This window comes from Trachemys scripta, chromosome 9, assembly GCF_013100865.1.
Source record: "Trachemys scripta elegans isolate TJP31775 chromosome 9, CAS_Tse_1.0, whole genome shotgun sequence".
Taxonomy (NCBI): domain Eukaryota; kingdom Metazoa; phylum Chordata; order Testudines; family Emydidae; genus Trachemys; species Trachemys scripta.
The window spans coordinates 71,041,460-71,060,140 of record NC_048306.1 but is presented as its reverse complement, the minus strand read 5'-3'; the positions used below and the strand labels follow the sequence as shown (position 1 = coordinate 71,060,140).

General features: G+C 39.5%; 1 protein-coding gene across 1 annotated transcript in view; it reads left to right on the top strand.

The window, feature by feature from the left end:
- Positions 1-18,681, top strand: part of DNER (delta/notch like EGF repeat containing) — a 280,060-nt gene that overhangs the window by 134,877 nt on the left and 126,502 nt on the right. Inside the window, exons 3-4 of the mRNA XM_034781973.1 lie at positions 6,878-6,972; positions 9,899-10,065. Coding sequence (XP_034637864.1) covers positions 6,878-6,972; positions 9,899-10,065 — 262 coding nt within the window. The remainder of the gene's footprint in view (positions 1-6,877; positions 6,973-9,898; positions 10,066-18,681) is intronic.

Here is an 18,681-nt window from a genome sequence, read left to right as displayed (position 1 = left end):
TGCCTCTGGACCCTGCGCCCCCGGCTGGGCACTTCCCCTCCCGGGCTCCGGGGGCACAGGGTCCAGAGGCATGGGGGCTGCCCGAAGCCGGTAGCGCTCGGGCAGCTTGGCGCTTACAGAGCCCAGGAGTTCAGGGAGCACAGCACCCGCTGGAGTCCGGGAGGGGAAGTGCCCGGCCAGGGGCGCAGGGTCCGGAGGCAGGGGGGCTGCCAGAAGCCCGAGCGCTACTGGCTTCATGGTTTGCTGGGCAGCCCCCAGACCCTGCGCCTCCGGCTGGGCGCTTCCCCTCCCGGGCTCCAGCTGCACTGGGGAAGCGCCGGCTGGGGGCACAGGGTCTGGGGGCTGCCCGGCAAACCGTGAAGCCGATAGCGCTCAGGCAGCCTTTTTCGCGTGGCTGGGAGGGAGGAGGGGGAATGTGGGATACTCGGGAGGGGGCGGAGTTAGGGCAGGGCCAGGGTGTGGGGAAGGGGTGGGGCTAGGGCCCTGTGGAGTGTCCTCTTCTTTTTTTATTTTTTAAATATGGTAACCCTAATCACATGTCCTTTCAATTTTACCTTCAGAGAATCCTCAGATGAGACTACAAATTTAGTTGATAAAGGAAATCGTGTTGATGTAATATACCTAGACTTCTGTAAGGTAGTTGACTTGGTACTGCATGGCATTTTGATTAAAAAGCTACAATGATAGAAAATTAACATGGCACACATTAAAAGGTGTCTAACTGATTGGTTCTTGGCGCTGCTCTATTTAACATTCTTATTAATAACCTGGAAGAAAACATAAAATCATCTTTGATAAAGTTTGCAGATCACACAAATTGGAGGACTGGTAAATAACGTAGGGAACAGATCACTGATACAGAGCAATCTGGATTGCCTGGTAAACTGGGTACAAGCAAACAAATATGCATTTTTAAAATGGCTAAATGTAAATGTTCCTAGATGTATACAAAGAAGGTAGGCCATGCTTACAGGATGGGGGACTCTGTCCTGAGAAGCAGTGACTGAAAAATATTTGGAGGTCATGGTGGATAATCAGTTGAACATGAGCTCCCAGTGCGATGCTGTGGCCAAAAGGGCTAATGCGATCCTTGAATGAATAAATAGGGGAATCTTGAGTAGGACAAGAGGGTTTTATTTACTTCTGTATTTGGCACTGGTGTGACTGCTGGTGGAATACTGTGTCCAGTTCTGGTTTCCACAGTTCAAGAAGGATGTTGCTAAATTGGAGAGGGCTCAGAGAAGAGCTATGTGACCGATTAAAGGATTAGAAAACATGCCTTATGAGGATAGACTCTAGGAGCTCAATCTATTTAGCTTAACAAAGAGAATGTTAAGGTGTGGCCTGATTACAGTTTATAAGTACCTACCTGGGGAACAAATATTTAATAATGGCAATCTAGCAAAGAAAGGTATAATATGATCCAATGACTGGAAGCTGAAGGTAGACTATTCAGACTGGAAATAAGGTGTAAATTTTTAACAGTGAGAGTAATTAATCATTGGAACAGTTTACCAACGGTCATGGTAGATTCTCCATTACTGAAAATTTTTAAATCAAGATTGGATTTTTTTTTCTCAAAGATGTGCTCCAGAAATTATTTTGGGATAGTCTATAGCCTGTGTTATACAGGAGGTCAGACTAGATGATCACAGTGATCCCTTCTGGAATCTATGAATCTGAAAATCTCTTTCATAAATATTTTCCTGTAATCCCTGTTTTCGCTATCTTCTTCTAGCTATTGTAGCTTCTTTTGCAGAGCCAGTGATCTATCTGCATGTTCTGATTTAGTTTTCTTTGTTAGTATAATGTATTGGTCTAGCGAACCCTGATTCTCAGGTCTTTCAACTTAGTAGAAAACTCTCCCAGAACCGAATATAGATATAATTGAAAACTTTAATATATTTCTCCCATTGCTATGGAAAGGTTCTGTGTAATTTCTCCTGTAATTCTGGCTGCCAAACTGTGATTTTCTGTTTTACTGGTATTTGTCTGAGGACACACTGTTGCTGGCACCATTTTGTTTCTTATCTGTGCTGGGAGGCTGCTGCTTCTCCTTCTATTTTTGTGCTGATTTTTTTAAACTGAAATATCAGTTTTCTGCCACTGTAAAATTCTATTTTGGTTCAGTATCCTTCTGTTTTAGATGTCCTTCTGTTTATCAGATCAGTGGGTAATGGAGCCAGAGAGAAGTGCAAATGGAGCTGCTAGTTAGGTCAGCATCACACAACACCTTCCTCTCCAGATATAACTGTAAAAGCCCTGCATCCCTTTGCTTCTTTGGCTTGCATTAAAACATTTTGTGTTTGTGTTGTCTTTCCTCAGAAGCTTTAATTTAAGAGAGTGTTCCTGTTTGATTGCATGTTGGTTTTCCACTCTCAGTATATTATTTTTGTGCAGCCCCTTGTGCAGTTGTACTGTCCAGTTTCTTTCTTTCTGTCTTATCTGTCTGGTCTGTCTTTCCACTTGCCCTCTGAATCTATAAAAAGGGAAATAAGGATAATCCAGGGAATTACAGATCAGTCATCTTACCTTCAGTACCTGGAAAGATAATAGAACATTACATTTGCAAACACCTGGAAGGTGCTAAGTAACAGCATGGATTTGTCAAGAACAAATCGTATCAAACCAACCTAATACCTTTCTTTAACAGGTAACAAGCCTTGTGGATAGGAGGAAGTGGTAGATCTGGTCTATCTTGACTATAGTAAGGCTTTTGATACTGTCTCACATGACCTTCTCAAAAACAAACTAGGGGAATACAACCTAGATGGAGCTACTATAAGGTGGGTGCATAACTGGTTAGAAAACTGTTCCCAGAGAATAGTTATCAGTGGTTCACAGTCAAGCTTGGAAGGGCATAACAAGTGGGGTCCCGCAGGGATCAGTTCTGAGTCCGGTTCTGTTCAATATCTTCATCAGTGATTTAGATAATGGCATAGAAAATACACTTATAAAGTTTGCGGACGATACCAAGCTGGGGAGGGGTTGCAAGTGCTTAGGAAGATAGCATTAAAATTCAAAATGATCTGGACCAACTGGAGAAATGGTCTGAAATAAATTGGATGAAATTCAATAAGGACAAATGCAAAGTACTCCATTTAGGAAGGAACAATCAATTGCATGCATACAAAATTGGAAATGACTGCCTAGGAAAGGGATCTGGGGATGATAGTGGATCACAAGCTATATATGTATCAACAGTTTAACACTGTTGCAAAAAAGCAAACATCATTCTGGGATGTATTAGCAGAAGTGTTGTAAGCAAGACACGAGAAGTAATTCTTCTTCTCTACTCCATGCTCGTTAGGCCTCAGCTTGAGTATTGTGTCTAGTTCTGGGCACCACATTTCAGGCAAGATTGGAGAAAGTCCAGAGAAGAGCAACAAAAATGATTAAAGGTCTAGAAAACATGACCTATGACGGAAGATTGAAAATATTGCTGTTGGTTTAGTCTGGAAAAGAGAAGTCCGAGAAGAGACATGATAACAATTTTCAAGTACATAAAAGGTTGTTACAAGGAGGAGGGAGAAAAAATGTTCTCCTTAACCTGTGAGGGTAGGACAAGCTGCAATTTAAGCCCATTGCTTCAAGGAAGGTTTACGTTGGACATTAGGAAAAACTTCCTGTCAGGGTGGTTAAGCCCTGGAATAAATAGCCTAAGGAGGTTGTGGAATCTCCATCATTGGAGATTTTTAAGAGCTGATTAGACAAACACCTGTCAGGGATTAATGTTTCTCAAACTGGGATCCACAGACCCCTTGGGGTCCCCGGGCACCTCTGAGAAACTCCTCCCCCTCCCTTCCTCAACCCCTCCACCTCCCTCCCAGGAACGCCTCCTGCACGCTGGGGAACAGGCTTACTTGTCCTGGCTCCCCACCACTCCTGGAAGCGGCAGACATGTCCCTGCGGCCTTTGGGGCAGGGGGGCAGATTGTCTCCACGTGCTGCCCCGTCCCAAGCGCTGACTCTGCAGCTCCCATTAGCCGGGAACTGTGGCCAATGGGAACTATGGGGGTGGTGCCTGCAGGCAGGGGCAGTGCACTGAGACCCCTTGGCGCCCCCCGCCCCGCCTAGGAGCCGCAGCCAGAAGGATGTGGTGGGTGCTTTCAGGAGCGTCCCAAGGTAAGCCCGGCATCCCTCACTCCTTTCCGCACCCTAAATCCCTACCCCAGCCCGGAACTCGCACTCCCTCCGGCACCCAGAACCCCAACCCTCTGACCCAGCCTGGTGAAAGTGAGTGAGGTGGGGGAAAGGGAGCGACGGAGGGAAGGGGGATGGAATGAGGGGGAGAGGGGCGGGGCAAGAGCTGAGCTGGGGGGTATTGGGGGTCCCTGAAAAATTTTAAATCAAAATGGGTGTCCTTGGGTTGGTAAAGTTTGAGAACCGCTGGTTTAGATAATACTTAGTCCTGGATGACCTCTCGAGGTCCCTTCCAGTCCTATGATTCTATGATTTGGTTCTTACTATTTCTGATATATTCCAAGTTAATGGACATATACAATTCTGCTGTCATATTATTTATGATTGACATTCATTATTGAGGGTGGTGGTGGCTATATTTTTAGGTAACTTCATACTGCTATATGAGAACAGAGGTGTTAATGGTATTTTTCCCACAGGCTTGTTAAAAATCAGTTTCTCTCAGAAAGTGATTGTACAATACAACTCTTGCCATGCATATTGGCAAATATAAAAGGAGGGATGTCAGCCAAATTCATATTGGGTTGACAGAGCTTTGAACATAATCTCCATCATGATGGTTTCCAAGATTTAGAAATAGTAATAAATTTATTAACATTTTTCTATGTTACTTTAACTAGCACAACAAAATTTCATACTGTTTATTTAAATTTGAAATATTCAAATTATCTGCTGAAGCCAGAGAAGAATTCAGTAACTTACTGCCTGGTGAAGCAATAAACTGAGCCAGACATACAATTTTGCTTATTGTGACTAATTGGCCACATGAGTCAAAATTGAACTTGTGTTGCTTGAAAATTATTACCTAAGTAACATTCCAGGATTTTCTTCTGTTTTTCATAGATACTTCATTGTCAAGTTCAAAATGGGGATTTGAATGAAACATGAGTTTAGAATTTGGATTCTGGCTCTTCCTTTGAAGGATGACTCACTCTTTGGAAGGGGTTTCAGCTAACATTCTCAGTTTATCAATAAGCATCATGTAAACCTAGCATAATAGGCTCTATACAAGCTTTTTATCATACAAGATGGGCTACAAAACCTATCCTTACTTTTTGGCAAATGTAGAAAAGAAATTGGCTCATTTTTTGTACTGCATATGGTGTTATTTCATAGTCAAGCTGTTAGGGATACACAAAAAATACTCTAGATGATGATGATATAAAGAGACACTTTAGATCTCCCCCCCCCACACACACACATTATGTTGATCTGTAGCAACAATGGTTTGGTCTCAAACAGGGTGACAAAAGGTCTTTCTGGGGGTACATCAACTCATCGAGATATTTTCCTAGTTCTACAACGGGCTACACAAGAAGCACTAGTGAAGCCAATATAAACTAAAATTTCATACAGAATGACTTGTTTATACTGCTCTATATACTATATACTGAAATGTAAGTACAATATTTATATTCAAATTGATTTATTTTATAATTGTATGGTAAAAATAAGAAAGTAAGCAATTTTCTGTAATAGTGTCTGTGATACTTTTTTATTTTTATGTCTGATTTTGTAAGCGAGTGGTTTTTTAAGTGAGGTGAAACTTGGGGGTACACAAGACAAATCAAACTGCTGAAAAGGGTACAGTAGTCCGGAAAGGTTGAGAACCCCGGTCTAGATGGACTTAGAGGCTTATTCATGGTTTTTGGAAATATATTTGTTATCATTGGATAGATAGATGAATGCCTGTGTACATGCATGAACTTAGATGCCAGCATTGCATGGTCAAATAAAAATGTTGTCCATGATCACACTGCCAGTGTTGTATAGTAGAGAAGGTCTGATTAGCGAATAGAGGAATTGCTGCATAGATGGCAGAGAAATCAGTTACTTAGCACAAGCACTAGATCACAGCTGCAGTCATGAATTTTCTCCCTAGGTAGGCTGTGGATGCTTCATTCACTTTGTAGAAAGCCTCCTGTCATTGGAAAGAGTGATAGAGGGCTTTGTTATTGCTGGGCTCATGTGGCAGAGTATGGCTATGAATTTAAAAAGGAAAACTAAGCTATGCAATAAGTGTAGTTGAAAGAGAACAGTAGTTCTTGCTGTTGGTTCTAAATGCCCCAAGATCTCACATGTTCACTGACATGTGGCAACGCTAGATATTTATTTAGTATTTGACATTAAGAGAAATCCATTTATCTTTTTCTCAAGACGAATGTAATACTTTTAAAGGCGGACACCTCTCACAGTAAGTGCTCACTAAAATGTAGAGCTATAGAGAGGGTTTTTTTTGCTGTTTTTGAAAACATTACCCATAAGGTGAGTTTCCAGAACAATTGAAGACAACATAGAACCTTATACACCTCTACCCTGATATAACGCTGTCCTCGGGAGCCAAAAAATCTCACCGCGTTATAGGTGAAACTGCGTTATATCGAACTTGCTTTGATCCGCTGGAGTGTGCAGCCCCTCCCCCTCGGAGCACTACTTTACCGCATTATATTAGTATTTGTGTTATATCGGGTTGTGTTATATCGGGGTAGAGGTGTATTACCTCAAATGTGTATTGATGATGAAACTTTCAATGTCTGTCCTGACAATTTCTTAAAAGATCAGGATTGGTTAATGGTGCTGTTTTTATATTCTTTTCCTATTTATTAATTTCCCTAATTTTTTATATTCTCTTTTAAAGGACTAAATCTTTAAAGAACGATCTTTACTGTTTTCAGATAATCCCAGATGTAGCTTGTGGAAATGCCAGTTCTAACAATTCTGCTGGAGGCCGGCTTATCTCCTTTGAAGTTCCACAGAACACATCAATAAAGTAAGAATATTGCTTTGTCATAGCAGTCTGGAATAATAAATATTTAAATAGTGTTTGGTACTGAATTCATGTCTTGGGAGCTGTAGTCAACTGTCTCCTAGGCAGCCAGACTATGAAATGCCTTGGTATGTCATGAAAGAACTCCAGAGAGCCTCCAGATGACACGAGGGACCTAGCAATACCAGAGCACCTTCTTTGAGGGGTGCAAGTGCTCACATGTGTGCTTAAGTAGGTTTTTTTTTTTGTTCGGTTTTGTTGTGGGGCATTTGGGGGGGGAGGGAGGAGGGTCTAAGCAAGTAAAGTGTCTTTTGGCCATCAGAGAACACTGGGAATTGGAGCAAAGAGGTGGAGGACAACAGTTTGACTTGGAGAGGGATGTAACATTTCCTTCTTTTCACTCCATGCAGCAATGATTTCTGACAGCCAGAGCAGCTCACATTTCCCTTTGCCAAGTTCAGAGTAATGTATTTGTTTATATTTGTCTGAACTTCGCATCAGAAGTTTCAATGCTTCTATGAAGAGGTGTGTGTCCTACAAAGCAGATATGATTTTGAAGACTTCGAAGTTGTGTAAAGCATCCACTTTTTTACACTGACAGTTGTGTAATTTTAATGAACGGAATTTGATTCCCTTGAAAGCCAAAATCTGATAGCATTGGCTGGGATGAAGCATAGGTGTACAGTATGAGCTTTCAAATAAAGATCTGTCAGTGTATCTCCCTTCTGGTTTGCAACATTCCTGCTGTTCTAGGCTAGGTTTCTCCTGAAAAAGTGCACTGACACCACTCTTGTGCTGCCATCTTGTGCTCTAGAATCACAGCTTTCATTAAAAAAAAAAAAAGTTTTGACTTATTTTGATGTTTGCAAAAAAGAGTGAAACTCTTGCAACTGTGTCTACCTTGAGTCTGCAGGGAGCCTGGAACAATGACTCTGAAAGGTGGGAACTGCCCGATTTGTCTCACTGAGTTGTTAATTCAGACACCCAGTGATGATGATGTAAATGTCAACATTGTTAATTATTTCATTCCCCATGAAAGCCTGTAAGAAAGGAGAGGTAAGATCACAAATCTGCACAGTCACTGATTAATGTCTTATTGTATGTGGGTGGGATTTGGAAGCGTACTACCACTTTTCCCCTCAAATTATAAGGTATTAAATAGAGCCCAGGAGGGAATCTGAGAAGCCAACCCTGAGGAGTCCAATAGAGTCCATAGGAATATTAAAAACTCAGTGTGGGGTGCCCATCTCAAAGGAACCCAGGGAGCACACAGAGTCATATGTTGGTCATTTGTGATATCTACTATGAGCAAGCATCTCACTTTGGCAGCTGACGTGGGCAAAACTTGGAGGAGCACTACAACCTTTTTCCCAGTTCAGCCCCTGATAGGCACATACTTACACTGTTTACAAGCTGAAATACTCCAGTTTACCAACCACTTGAATTAATTTTCTTTATTTCACTGTACTCCCTATGTTAAAAGGCCTGTGTAGAACATGTGACCTGAATATATATTTATGTAAGAACAATCACTTTAGTAAACTTGCACTGATTTTGATCCTGGAATTTGACCTAAATTGTGACATTCCTTGCTCTCATATTCAGGTTACCTGAAGTTGTTATTAGTGAGGGGCCTACCAGTTGGGATAAAAAAAAATCCAAAGCTTTGTCCAAAATTTTATTCTTAAATAGTCCAGGTACAAGAGGGGATTTTTTCATGTGGATTACATTCACACACCTCTACTGTTCTTGGTTTCAACTGAAAGCAAAATTGGGAGAGGCTGTTCTTACTGTATTTCTAGAATGGTTGAAACAATTGAGGTTTCAACCCCAGACAATTGAAATCCTTCAAGAGAGCCTGATCTCAAGAGATTAGCAGCCCAATTTTAGGCAAGGGAGATTCAGACTAACTTCTGAACATTTGGATACTAAACTGTATAGAATGTTTGAACCTTTGGAAGTTCACTCAGTCCTAGTTGGGATTCTTCCATCTGTGAATTGACGAAGATGTCTGGAAAAGATTCATATTATACATGTACACAAGGGAGTGGAAAAAGTACACTAAAAGGAAGGGCAGATCCATAGAAACAAGTTATAGGCATGGTATTACCTAAATAAAATTTAAAATCCTGTGGAACTGAGTGCATATATTGTAGTTGCTTCCAAGTGACTTTACCTTACTCAACCCTGGCTATTTCAGTAGATCAGTGGTTCTCAACCAGGTATCCACGGACCCCTATGGGTTGCAAGCAGGTTTCAGAGACCCTGCCAAGCAGCGCCAGCTTTAGATTCGCTGGAGCCCATGGCAGAAAAGCTGAAGCCCTGCCACACGGAGCTGAAGCCCGGAGCCCAGAGCCCCGCCACATGGTGCTGAAACCAGAGCAGTGTAGCTTTGCAGGGGTCCCCATGGTATGGCGCCCCAGACAATTCCCCTACTTTCTACCCCCTAATGCTGGCCCTTGCTTTTATATGCAGAAAACCAGTTATTGTAGCACAGGTGAGCCGTGGAGTTTTTATAGAATGCTGAGTCTTGTACATGAATATGGATGCTGATTTTGTGCTATGTCAAGTTATATAAAGTGTTCATTGGACATGAAAATGGTTCTTTTAAATGATTAGAAATTAAGAATGCACATGATGTCTGCTTTCAAATATACCATTATTCAAACCCTACTGTTAAAGGATTTTGTATTGTGAATGCGCATGCATCCAGCCTTACTGCGGTGAAAATTGTGTGGTAATAAAAATATTTGTATTTTAATACAAATAGTGTGTTTGCATTAAATTAGCCTTTTTTTCTGATTGTATATTTGCTACAGTTGAGTCGTTCTTTTTTGTTGATTAATTTTGGTCCAGAATGATGTATTGTTTGATAAGACTGATTTTCTTCAATCTGACACGTAATTATTTTTATCCTTCATGTCTCTAGAATAAGGCAAGATGCCACGGCTTCTCTTATCCTGTTGTGGAAGGTTACAACAGTTGGATTTAAACAGTGCTCACTTATAGATGGTAGAAGCGTTACTCTCCTCCAGGCACTGGGTGGACTTGTTCTTTCCGAAGAAATGCTTGCATTAGGAAATAACTACTTTATTGGTGAGTTGTGCTAATGTTCTGGTCTCCTGATCTCCAGCCTTACACAAGAATCAATAATTTATACAAAACTTAAAGAAATGTAGAGAAAACTCTATTAATTTACCAGGGGCTTGAAGAACTAGATATGATGGTAAGACTATATTTTAGAATTTTGTTAATTCAAAGCAAATGAATGCTACCTGAAGCTGCAAAGTAGCACACGTGTGGGACTATCTAATATGAACTCCAGTTAATGTTATTTGACCCATCTACTTCAGACACACAAAGGGTTTTTTAATACATTTTAATTTAACTATGTTGCTTTTTGATAAATACTACAGTAAATGCCTCCAAATGTTAATATTCAAGGTGTTTCTTTGATCATTTGTTTTATTATGGTACACTTTGAAAAAAGAATCTGTCTGAAATCAGTTAAATGAGTAAAATACCTAGAACACAATGTAAGCTTCAAAATATATTAAAATATAATGGGCAAGTCTGCTCTTCTCACACCCAATTACCCACCAATAACACTTACGTGTCAAGGATTTATTCCTATGTAAATATGACACAAACACAGTATTGTTAGAAGCAACAGAGGGTCCTGTGGCACAGTATTGTTAGAACTCTCTTAATATACTGTAATATACTTCATTGAAAAATGAAACACTAAATATCATGGGAGGAAGTGTGAAATGAAAATTGGTATACAGTTTAAATAAAGTATATGGAAAATAATATTGGTTTAAAGACATTCTTTAAGAATGGAGACTATAGATTTAATTATATCCGGCTTTGTGGACAGATGGTCTGTTGAAATTAGGTCATGAAATTGAAATCATAGTAATAATAGTACTTATTTGTTATAGTCTTGAAATACTTTACATTCCAAAATGAAGAAAAAGCTGCTACAAATTATTGCTGGGCTGCCAGGTGGGGCAAGTGGGGCAATTTGCCCTGGGCCCCACGGGGGCCCCCACAAGAATATAGTATTTTATAGTATTGCAACTTTTTTTTATGGAAGGGGTCCCCGAAATTGCTTTGCCCCAGGCCCCCTGAATCCTCTGGGCGGCCCTGAATTATTGTTCAGTAATTTGTCATTTCTGAAACACAGGCTGCTTTGCAAATAAATATAAAACATCAAAAACACTTATGCAAAAATATTGGGCCGTGTTCTGAATGGATGTCCCTGCCAGAGAGAAGCCCAAATAAAGCAGAAATGCTGTTTCCACAGCGATAGGGGACAGCGTATTAGAGATCCTGTTGAGGATTGTTAGTACAGCTACTTTCTCAGCAGCAGGTTTAATTTAATGGCATTTATTTTCTCCAAATGGGTTTCCAGTTATTTTACATTTTTCCCCTTGAGCTGAGATAGACACTTTCTCTTAAATCTCTTACGTTTTAATTTAATTTTTGCATTTAATTTGCCAAAGTTAAAAGTTTCTCTCTGAGATGTGGCAACTAACATAAGGTAAAATTCTAGTGAAGATAAGGCAGTTTGTAGTTTTTACACGTGATAGCAGGTCAAGGTAAAGTCTATGGGGGAATGTTTACCTCAATCTACTAACTTATGTTACAGCTACATTTGCCTTGTCTTTGATCTTGTGTTAGTTAACATGTGTTAGCTCACACAAGGTAAGAACGTACCTTTTTTCCTAGTGAAGACAAAGTTTACGTGCAGTTTGTAATAGAGGCTTCGGTCATCATGTACATCATTACAAATTCTTCTTCTGTAACTTTTTCTTCCATCTACTGGAAATTTGTGATTTTTTTTTAATCTTCTGATCCTAAAAAATATGTACAGAGCTTTCCAAACTCCTTTGTACAGTTTTTTAAATAAAACCAAGAAATCACAATCATCTTGACTGATGTTAGAGGACACTATAATCACAAATTAGTATGGCATGGAGGAACATGGAGACTCAAGTAACAATGAAGTGATACCATGCATCGAGGGCTAATCAGTGTTTAGTAAAGAGGTATGCAGAGTACATTTTTATTTAAGTATTTTATTAAAAGACCCAAAATCTACTTAAATTCTTCATTTTAGTTTTATAATCTGCTGTGCATTGGTAGCACTGAGTTTTACTTCAAAGAAAATAAATATAAAACATACTCCCTCCCTGTACCTTTTTTTATATATATATTGGAGCGAGGTGAGACTTCAAGGATTTTATTTTCAGTATTCACAAAAAGTTCTACTGCATGTAAGCATCAAAATAAGGACATGGATGACTTTGCTGTATACAAAAAAGCAATGACTATAACAGCTACTTTGTTTGATGATACTTAAGCTGTAGTACTCTTGAGCCAAGAGATAATGTAGGATGATATAAGTATAATGCTACTTTCCTTCTAGGAATATATCAGTCAAATATTTGCTTCCCCCTCAGAGAAATGTAGGGGTTCCACTGATCATTGTATTTTTTCTGCATATTCAACTGAGTATTTTTAAACTCTTCTTTCCTTAGTTAATCTTACTAAAAGAAATTTTATTGGCCTCTTATTTTTTCCTTTCTAATTTCTAATTAGAGATGTTATAGAAGAAAGGGAAGATGTGAGTAAGCTGAAGATCAAAGGAAAAGATTACATGAATCTCTCAAGTCACTTTCCCCAGTGTAGCCTCCAAGTTTATGCATCTTGGATCTTTAATTATTTCGTACAAGTCTTCCTGAATGTGCCAAAGACAAAACATTCAGGGAAATGTATTATTTGTTTTATGTACTGTCTCTTGGTGTCTAATTAACTAAATTAACATTTGTTGAAAGTTGTTTAGACACTACTGAAAGGAATCAGACAGGAGAAAGTAATCAAGTGATGCAGTGTGTAAACAATATTTATTGAGTGGAAGTAATGGAAGTCTCTAAGAATTACAAATAAATAAAACTTTGAGATCATATTGTTTTACCAAATACTCAAAGCAGCCCTATACCTCAGTCTCAGTGACTTTTTGGGGATTGAATGGAACAGTAAAATGAGAAGGAATAAAAGTATGCCCTCTCTGTAGCATGATACTTGAATTTTGTTTCACAAAATGGATGCTGACTTTGCAAATAGTCAGATTCTTTAAAAAGTGCAGTGTGGAAATGAAATCATAATGGTTCCATGGCTTTATAGACCACATTTGTTAAATTGCTACGTTTACTTTATTAAAGCTGGGCCATCTTGAGAAGGGAAAGGGGTGCCAACTCCAATACTTACTGAAATCAGTTATTGTCACAGCGTATACATTCCATAGCAATCTTATTAATACTGTCTTCCTTAAAGAATGATTTTAATGAGTTTTGAGTAAGATTCCATACCACAAACATGTGACTATCGTCTAACATTTTTCTTAGAGCCATTAATTAAGAAACATAAGTTACATTTATTAGTCAGAAGGAACGAGTGACCTATTAAATACAACTTAGGCTTTGAAAAGAAAAAAGGTGCACTGGATGGGTCAGTGGTTTAGGAGTGGGACAGAACACTTTTTACTTCCAGGTTGCTGGTATAAAGCCAGGCTTGGCTGATACTGACCATAAGATGCTGCCATTTTGTTGCAGCTCTGGTTCTGAGAAGCACTCTGTTGGGGAGGAGCCCACTCATCATCCCTTTCAGGCTGCGTGTGGGGGTGAGGCAAAGGACGATTAAATCTCTTTTGCTGCAATAAGTTTTCTCTGCCACCCCCATCCTCTGGAGGCAAGACTTAGGGCAAACATATTGGCGTGTGATTGCTAATTGTATGTTATGTGGGTTCACCATTGAATTTTTATTTCTGTTTAGGTCAAGCCAGTATCACATACAAATACCATATGTTCCAGTGTGTGAATATGGCAAAACTTTGGGGGCCTATGTAGTTTTTGCAGGGCATCAGTTTATTCTCCTGTTTTGTTTAGGGGTGGGAGGCCACAGTTCTAGGGGACAAGTATATAGCTGGAGACTAGCACAGTGGCAGCTTTATTCCTCTTTACGCCAGACATGTATCATGCTGGGCTTGGATGTTGGGTTGTGCCAATCAGGGCAATGATAGCTATATTAACCCTTTGCTGCAAAGACTATGTTCATCTCCCTCTTTTGTTTGTTTCCACCTTGGTTTGTTTGTTGAATAAATGTATGAGCTGTATGCCCCTAGCTTTTGGGGTATCTTTTTGGGGACCCCATGGACAATGACTTATCAACGGGCAAAAAAGTAAAGAAAACAATTAAAAAATTGAAAACACATCACTTCTTCAAGTACCTGTGATCGAACGAAACAGCTGTCCAATTAACTTTAGATTTTCCTAAATATTCTTCTTTGGACAAAGACTATGCATGACAAATTTATGAGGAAAGGAGGGTTGTATTTTTTGTTTTTTATTACAATAGTAGGAGATTAAAGTTGGGCTTACAGGATACATTTTCCACACTTTTAATGATGGAGTCACTAATGTGAGTCCATAATTAATTGGTCCCAGGTAAGGTTGACTCTCAGAGAAAGTAACATATGACTAGATGGGGTGTATAACTGAAAATGTCATCAGAAAAAATCATCTGCTTAAATAGAAAATGAAAACATTTACTGTAGGTGAAATTCTGGCCCCACTGAACTCAATGGGAATGTTGCCATTTGCTTCAGCGAGTCCAGAATTTCACACTATATGGTCCAAAGACCCTTGAAGTCAGTGGGAGAGCAGTCATCTAAATTGGCAGGAGTGTAGGTCTCTAATGTCCTACCATATTTACAAGATTCCTGAGCTTTATTAGATTAACTCAGGATCCTCAGAAGTATGTGATCATTAGTATCACCAGAACTATGTCATAAATGAGGAGCTGCAAAAACTTAACCCAGTTCTGATCATATATTTATTCTGTATTGCAATATGTTATTTTATTGAAATCGGATGTAATGCATTTGACAAGGTGCTGAAAAATGTCATTACAATGGAATGCATAGTATAGTAACAGTTTGATAAATGGGTATTTAAACTGTGAAATTTCCATGATTGTTAATTGGAACTGCATAGTTAAGGCCTCGCAGACTGAGTTGAGAACTAAAAACACGTTACTATACATTTTTCCTGGCAATCCTAGAACACCAGATATCCAGTCTCTCTCATGAAAGGGATAATACAGTAGTCCTAGTGCCATTTACATATATATCTGTTTCTATCTGACATGGTTGCAGGTTCCTTTGGTTTCCTTTTTGAGCTAATGAAGTATCTTTCTTGAGAATCTTTAGTAAAATTTGCCTAGAAGAAGAAGAAGAAGAGGGCTGCTCTAACCACAGTTTTGTAATCCAGGTCTTACTAAATTAGCACTATGGAGACCGCTCCCGTCTGACATGCTCCTTCTAGCTGGGCAAATTCCCTACATTGTGTGAAGCCCAGCTAGTTGTGGCAACTGTGTCATATGAGTAGAGTGTTGAGGTGAGCACCAGAGTCACCTCCGTTCATTTTTAGCTTTTTATCTTTGAAGGATTTATAAACTCGCTCCTTACTGTGAATGAAAACATAAATCACAGTCATGCATTTCAAAATGATGGAAAGTTTTGCTGAATATAAAAGTGTTTAAAAACATTCAGATTTAAATGGCTATAGCTTTTTTACTTTGGCAAATAACATTTAATAGTCTAATTCTAGTAACATTTCTAGTATTTCCCAAGTCTAGCTTTCTTGACTTGGGAAATAAGAAAAATTGCAATGATTTGATGTTATATTGTTTTGATGATTTGGAAAATAGATAACGAAAGTGTGTAACATACTTCATAGTTATCTGTTCAGTTGTAGTCAGTTTCCCAAAAATGCTCATGATTGGGACATGGTATTGTAGAACATCCAATTGGCATTGAGGACTCCAGATTTTATTTTCAACTCTGCCTCTGATGTATTGGCTGCATTCATGTTAGCTGTTTTCCAGAAAAATGTCCCACTGTTGCTAATGCCAGTGCAGCCCCATCTGTGGTAACAAGGCTTCCCATGACTTCCAGCAAATGTAGCCATATTGTCAAAACCTGCTTGTAATCAGTTTGCATGATATATGATAGTCGAACACTGCTGGCAGTCAGTGGCTTTTCTGTTCTAGCACCCCTATTACCATTGTGTCCACTGATGGAGCTGCAGCAGTGTTAATGACAATGTGAAATATATCAGAAAAAAGCCTAGTGCATAAGGACCTTGAGAAAGTCATCTTCTTTCCCTATCAGTAACACGGCGGAAGGGTTATTTATCTCACATGGTTTGGGAGGCTTCATTAATATTTCTAAAGTACTGTATGAGACCTTCTGCACTAAAAGATGCTTGTCGAGTTTCATAAATTCCATAATAAGGCCTAACAAGGGGTGGGGGGGCTTTGTAGGTTGGCATAGGTATATTTGCTTTTCTTTAATTGTATGTTTAAAAAAAACAGACAGAAAAGAAAATTTGTAGACACATTTTTCCATTTCAGTATAGTTGAGATTGAGAATATCTTTCCCTTTAAAAGAAAAAAAATTACAGGAATGTACTTAAAATATCATAGTTCAAATCAAGAAATTCTGAATTATCATTCAGTGCCAATAAAAGTTGATAGCCAGTGAGCCAAGAAGCTTAGCATGTTTAGGATTGAATTTTATCCTCTGTTACCATTTTAGCTATCGTTATACATAAATAAAATATGATTTAGAATTGTCATGTTACTGAGGGCAGAACAATAAATCCTCTCAACATAATTTCCACTTGTAGCATCTATTGTTGTCTAGTATTTTGATTGTAGGGACTGAGTTAGGCCAGCTGTGTAATCTGACTTTGTCAGGTTGTAGAGCAATTTTAAATTAAAGCAATTTAATCAGCTGATTAAAATATTATTAAAATTAAATAATATTATTATAAATAAATTAAAATCAGCTGATTTTAAATAATTTAAATCACTTAATTTAAAAAATAATTTAAATCTAGTTGAGACTTTGTGAAACTACTTTGAAAACTTGCGCTATTGCAAATGTAGATAAAAATGTATAATTAACTAAATTGTAAATTCGGTTGACTTTTTAAAATGCCACTGCTGACAGGATATCTTATTTTAATTTTGGTTTTTTTTATTATAGCAGTTTTGTAAAACATACAATAGGGAAAATTAATACCCTAACCCCGTAACCAACTGAACTTGTATGTAATTGCATACATCAATAATCATATTATCTTTAGTGCAGCTTCACGTGTGTACATGTTTGTAGTAGCAGGGCTAAAATTGTATTTTTATTTTAAAACTTTTCTCTTAGTGGCATAAATCTTTGTCACTCCAAAACAATATTGCTGTAATGCTAACACTGAAAAGTTATTTAGACTTATAGTACATTAACAAAGTTATTGGGAATTTCTCTATACACACAGGGAAACATTTTCAAAAACTGGATCCCTAAATTAGGCTCCTAAATCCCTATTTTGGCACCTTTGACCTTGATGAAACCATTTAAGCTTTCTTGACTTGGGAAAGTTCAGTATATCAGAAAATGGTACTGGTTGGCTATTTGCTTATCAGTTATGAGTTTGAATGTTCTTACAGTAAGGATATTAGTGAAGCCCTGAATTCTTTTTCAGCATAGATGATCACTTCAAATGTGATAGTTTTTAGAAATAAAATCTGTGCAGAATCTGAAATTCTACTGATAATTAGGAAATTATTTAAGGAAACAAGCCCAAAACATTCAGTTTGTTATTGAAGACTATAAGGTCGGAAGAATGTAAAGAACTAGCAATGTGTAAGTAAAACAAATCTGATGTAAATAAAAATATTAAATTAAAAATACTATTTAAATGTTTAAAAAATAATCATGATTTTTATCCAACCTACTTTCTATCATGCAGTCTTATTTATGGCTAGTCTAAGTAGTACAGTAACTCTTCACTTAAAGTCATCCTGGTTAACGTTGTTACGTTGCTGATCAATTAGGGAACATGCTTGTTTAAAGTTGTGTAATGCTCCCTTCTAACATCATATGGTAGCCACTTGCTTTGTCTACTGCTTGCAGGAAGAGCAGCCCGTTGGAGCTAGCTGGTGGGGGCTTGGAACCAGGGTGGACCGGCAGCCCCCCTATCAGCTCCCCGCTCCCCTAAGTTCCCTGTGCAGCAGCTGCCCCTCCCCCCACTGCCATGTGCTGCTCCTGCCCTCTGCCTTGGAGCTGCTCCCTGGGACTCCTGCTTGCTGTGCGGGGGGGAGGGAAGGAAGGGGGGGGGCTAATGTCAGGGTATCCCCCTCCCCCGGCTCCCCACTTACCCATCTTCCATAGAGCAGGGGGGACACACCAGGGCTCAGGAGGGAGGGAGATTGTAGCAGCTGCTGTCTCAGCAAGCTGATCTAATTAACAAGGCAGTGTACTTAAAGGGGAAATGCGCATATCTCCCTCCATTCCTGATGCCTTGTAGAGTTAGGGTTACCATATTTTGTACCTCCAAAAGGAGGACACTCCACAGGGCCCTGGCCCCGCCCCCAGCCCCGCCCCTCCCCCGCCCCAACTCCGCCCCCTCCCCAAAGTCTCCGCCCCCTCCCCTGCTTCCTGCGAACGTTTAATTCGCGGGAAGCCTGAGCAGGTAAGGGGGGGTGTGGGGGGAGGAGGTGCGGCCCAGGCTGGCCCCCCCGGCGGCTCCAGCCTGGGTCGGCTCGGGCCCTGGGGTGCCGGCCCCGGCCCCCGGCCGACCACCC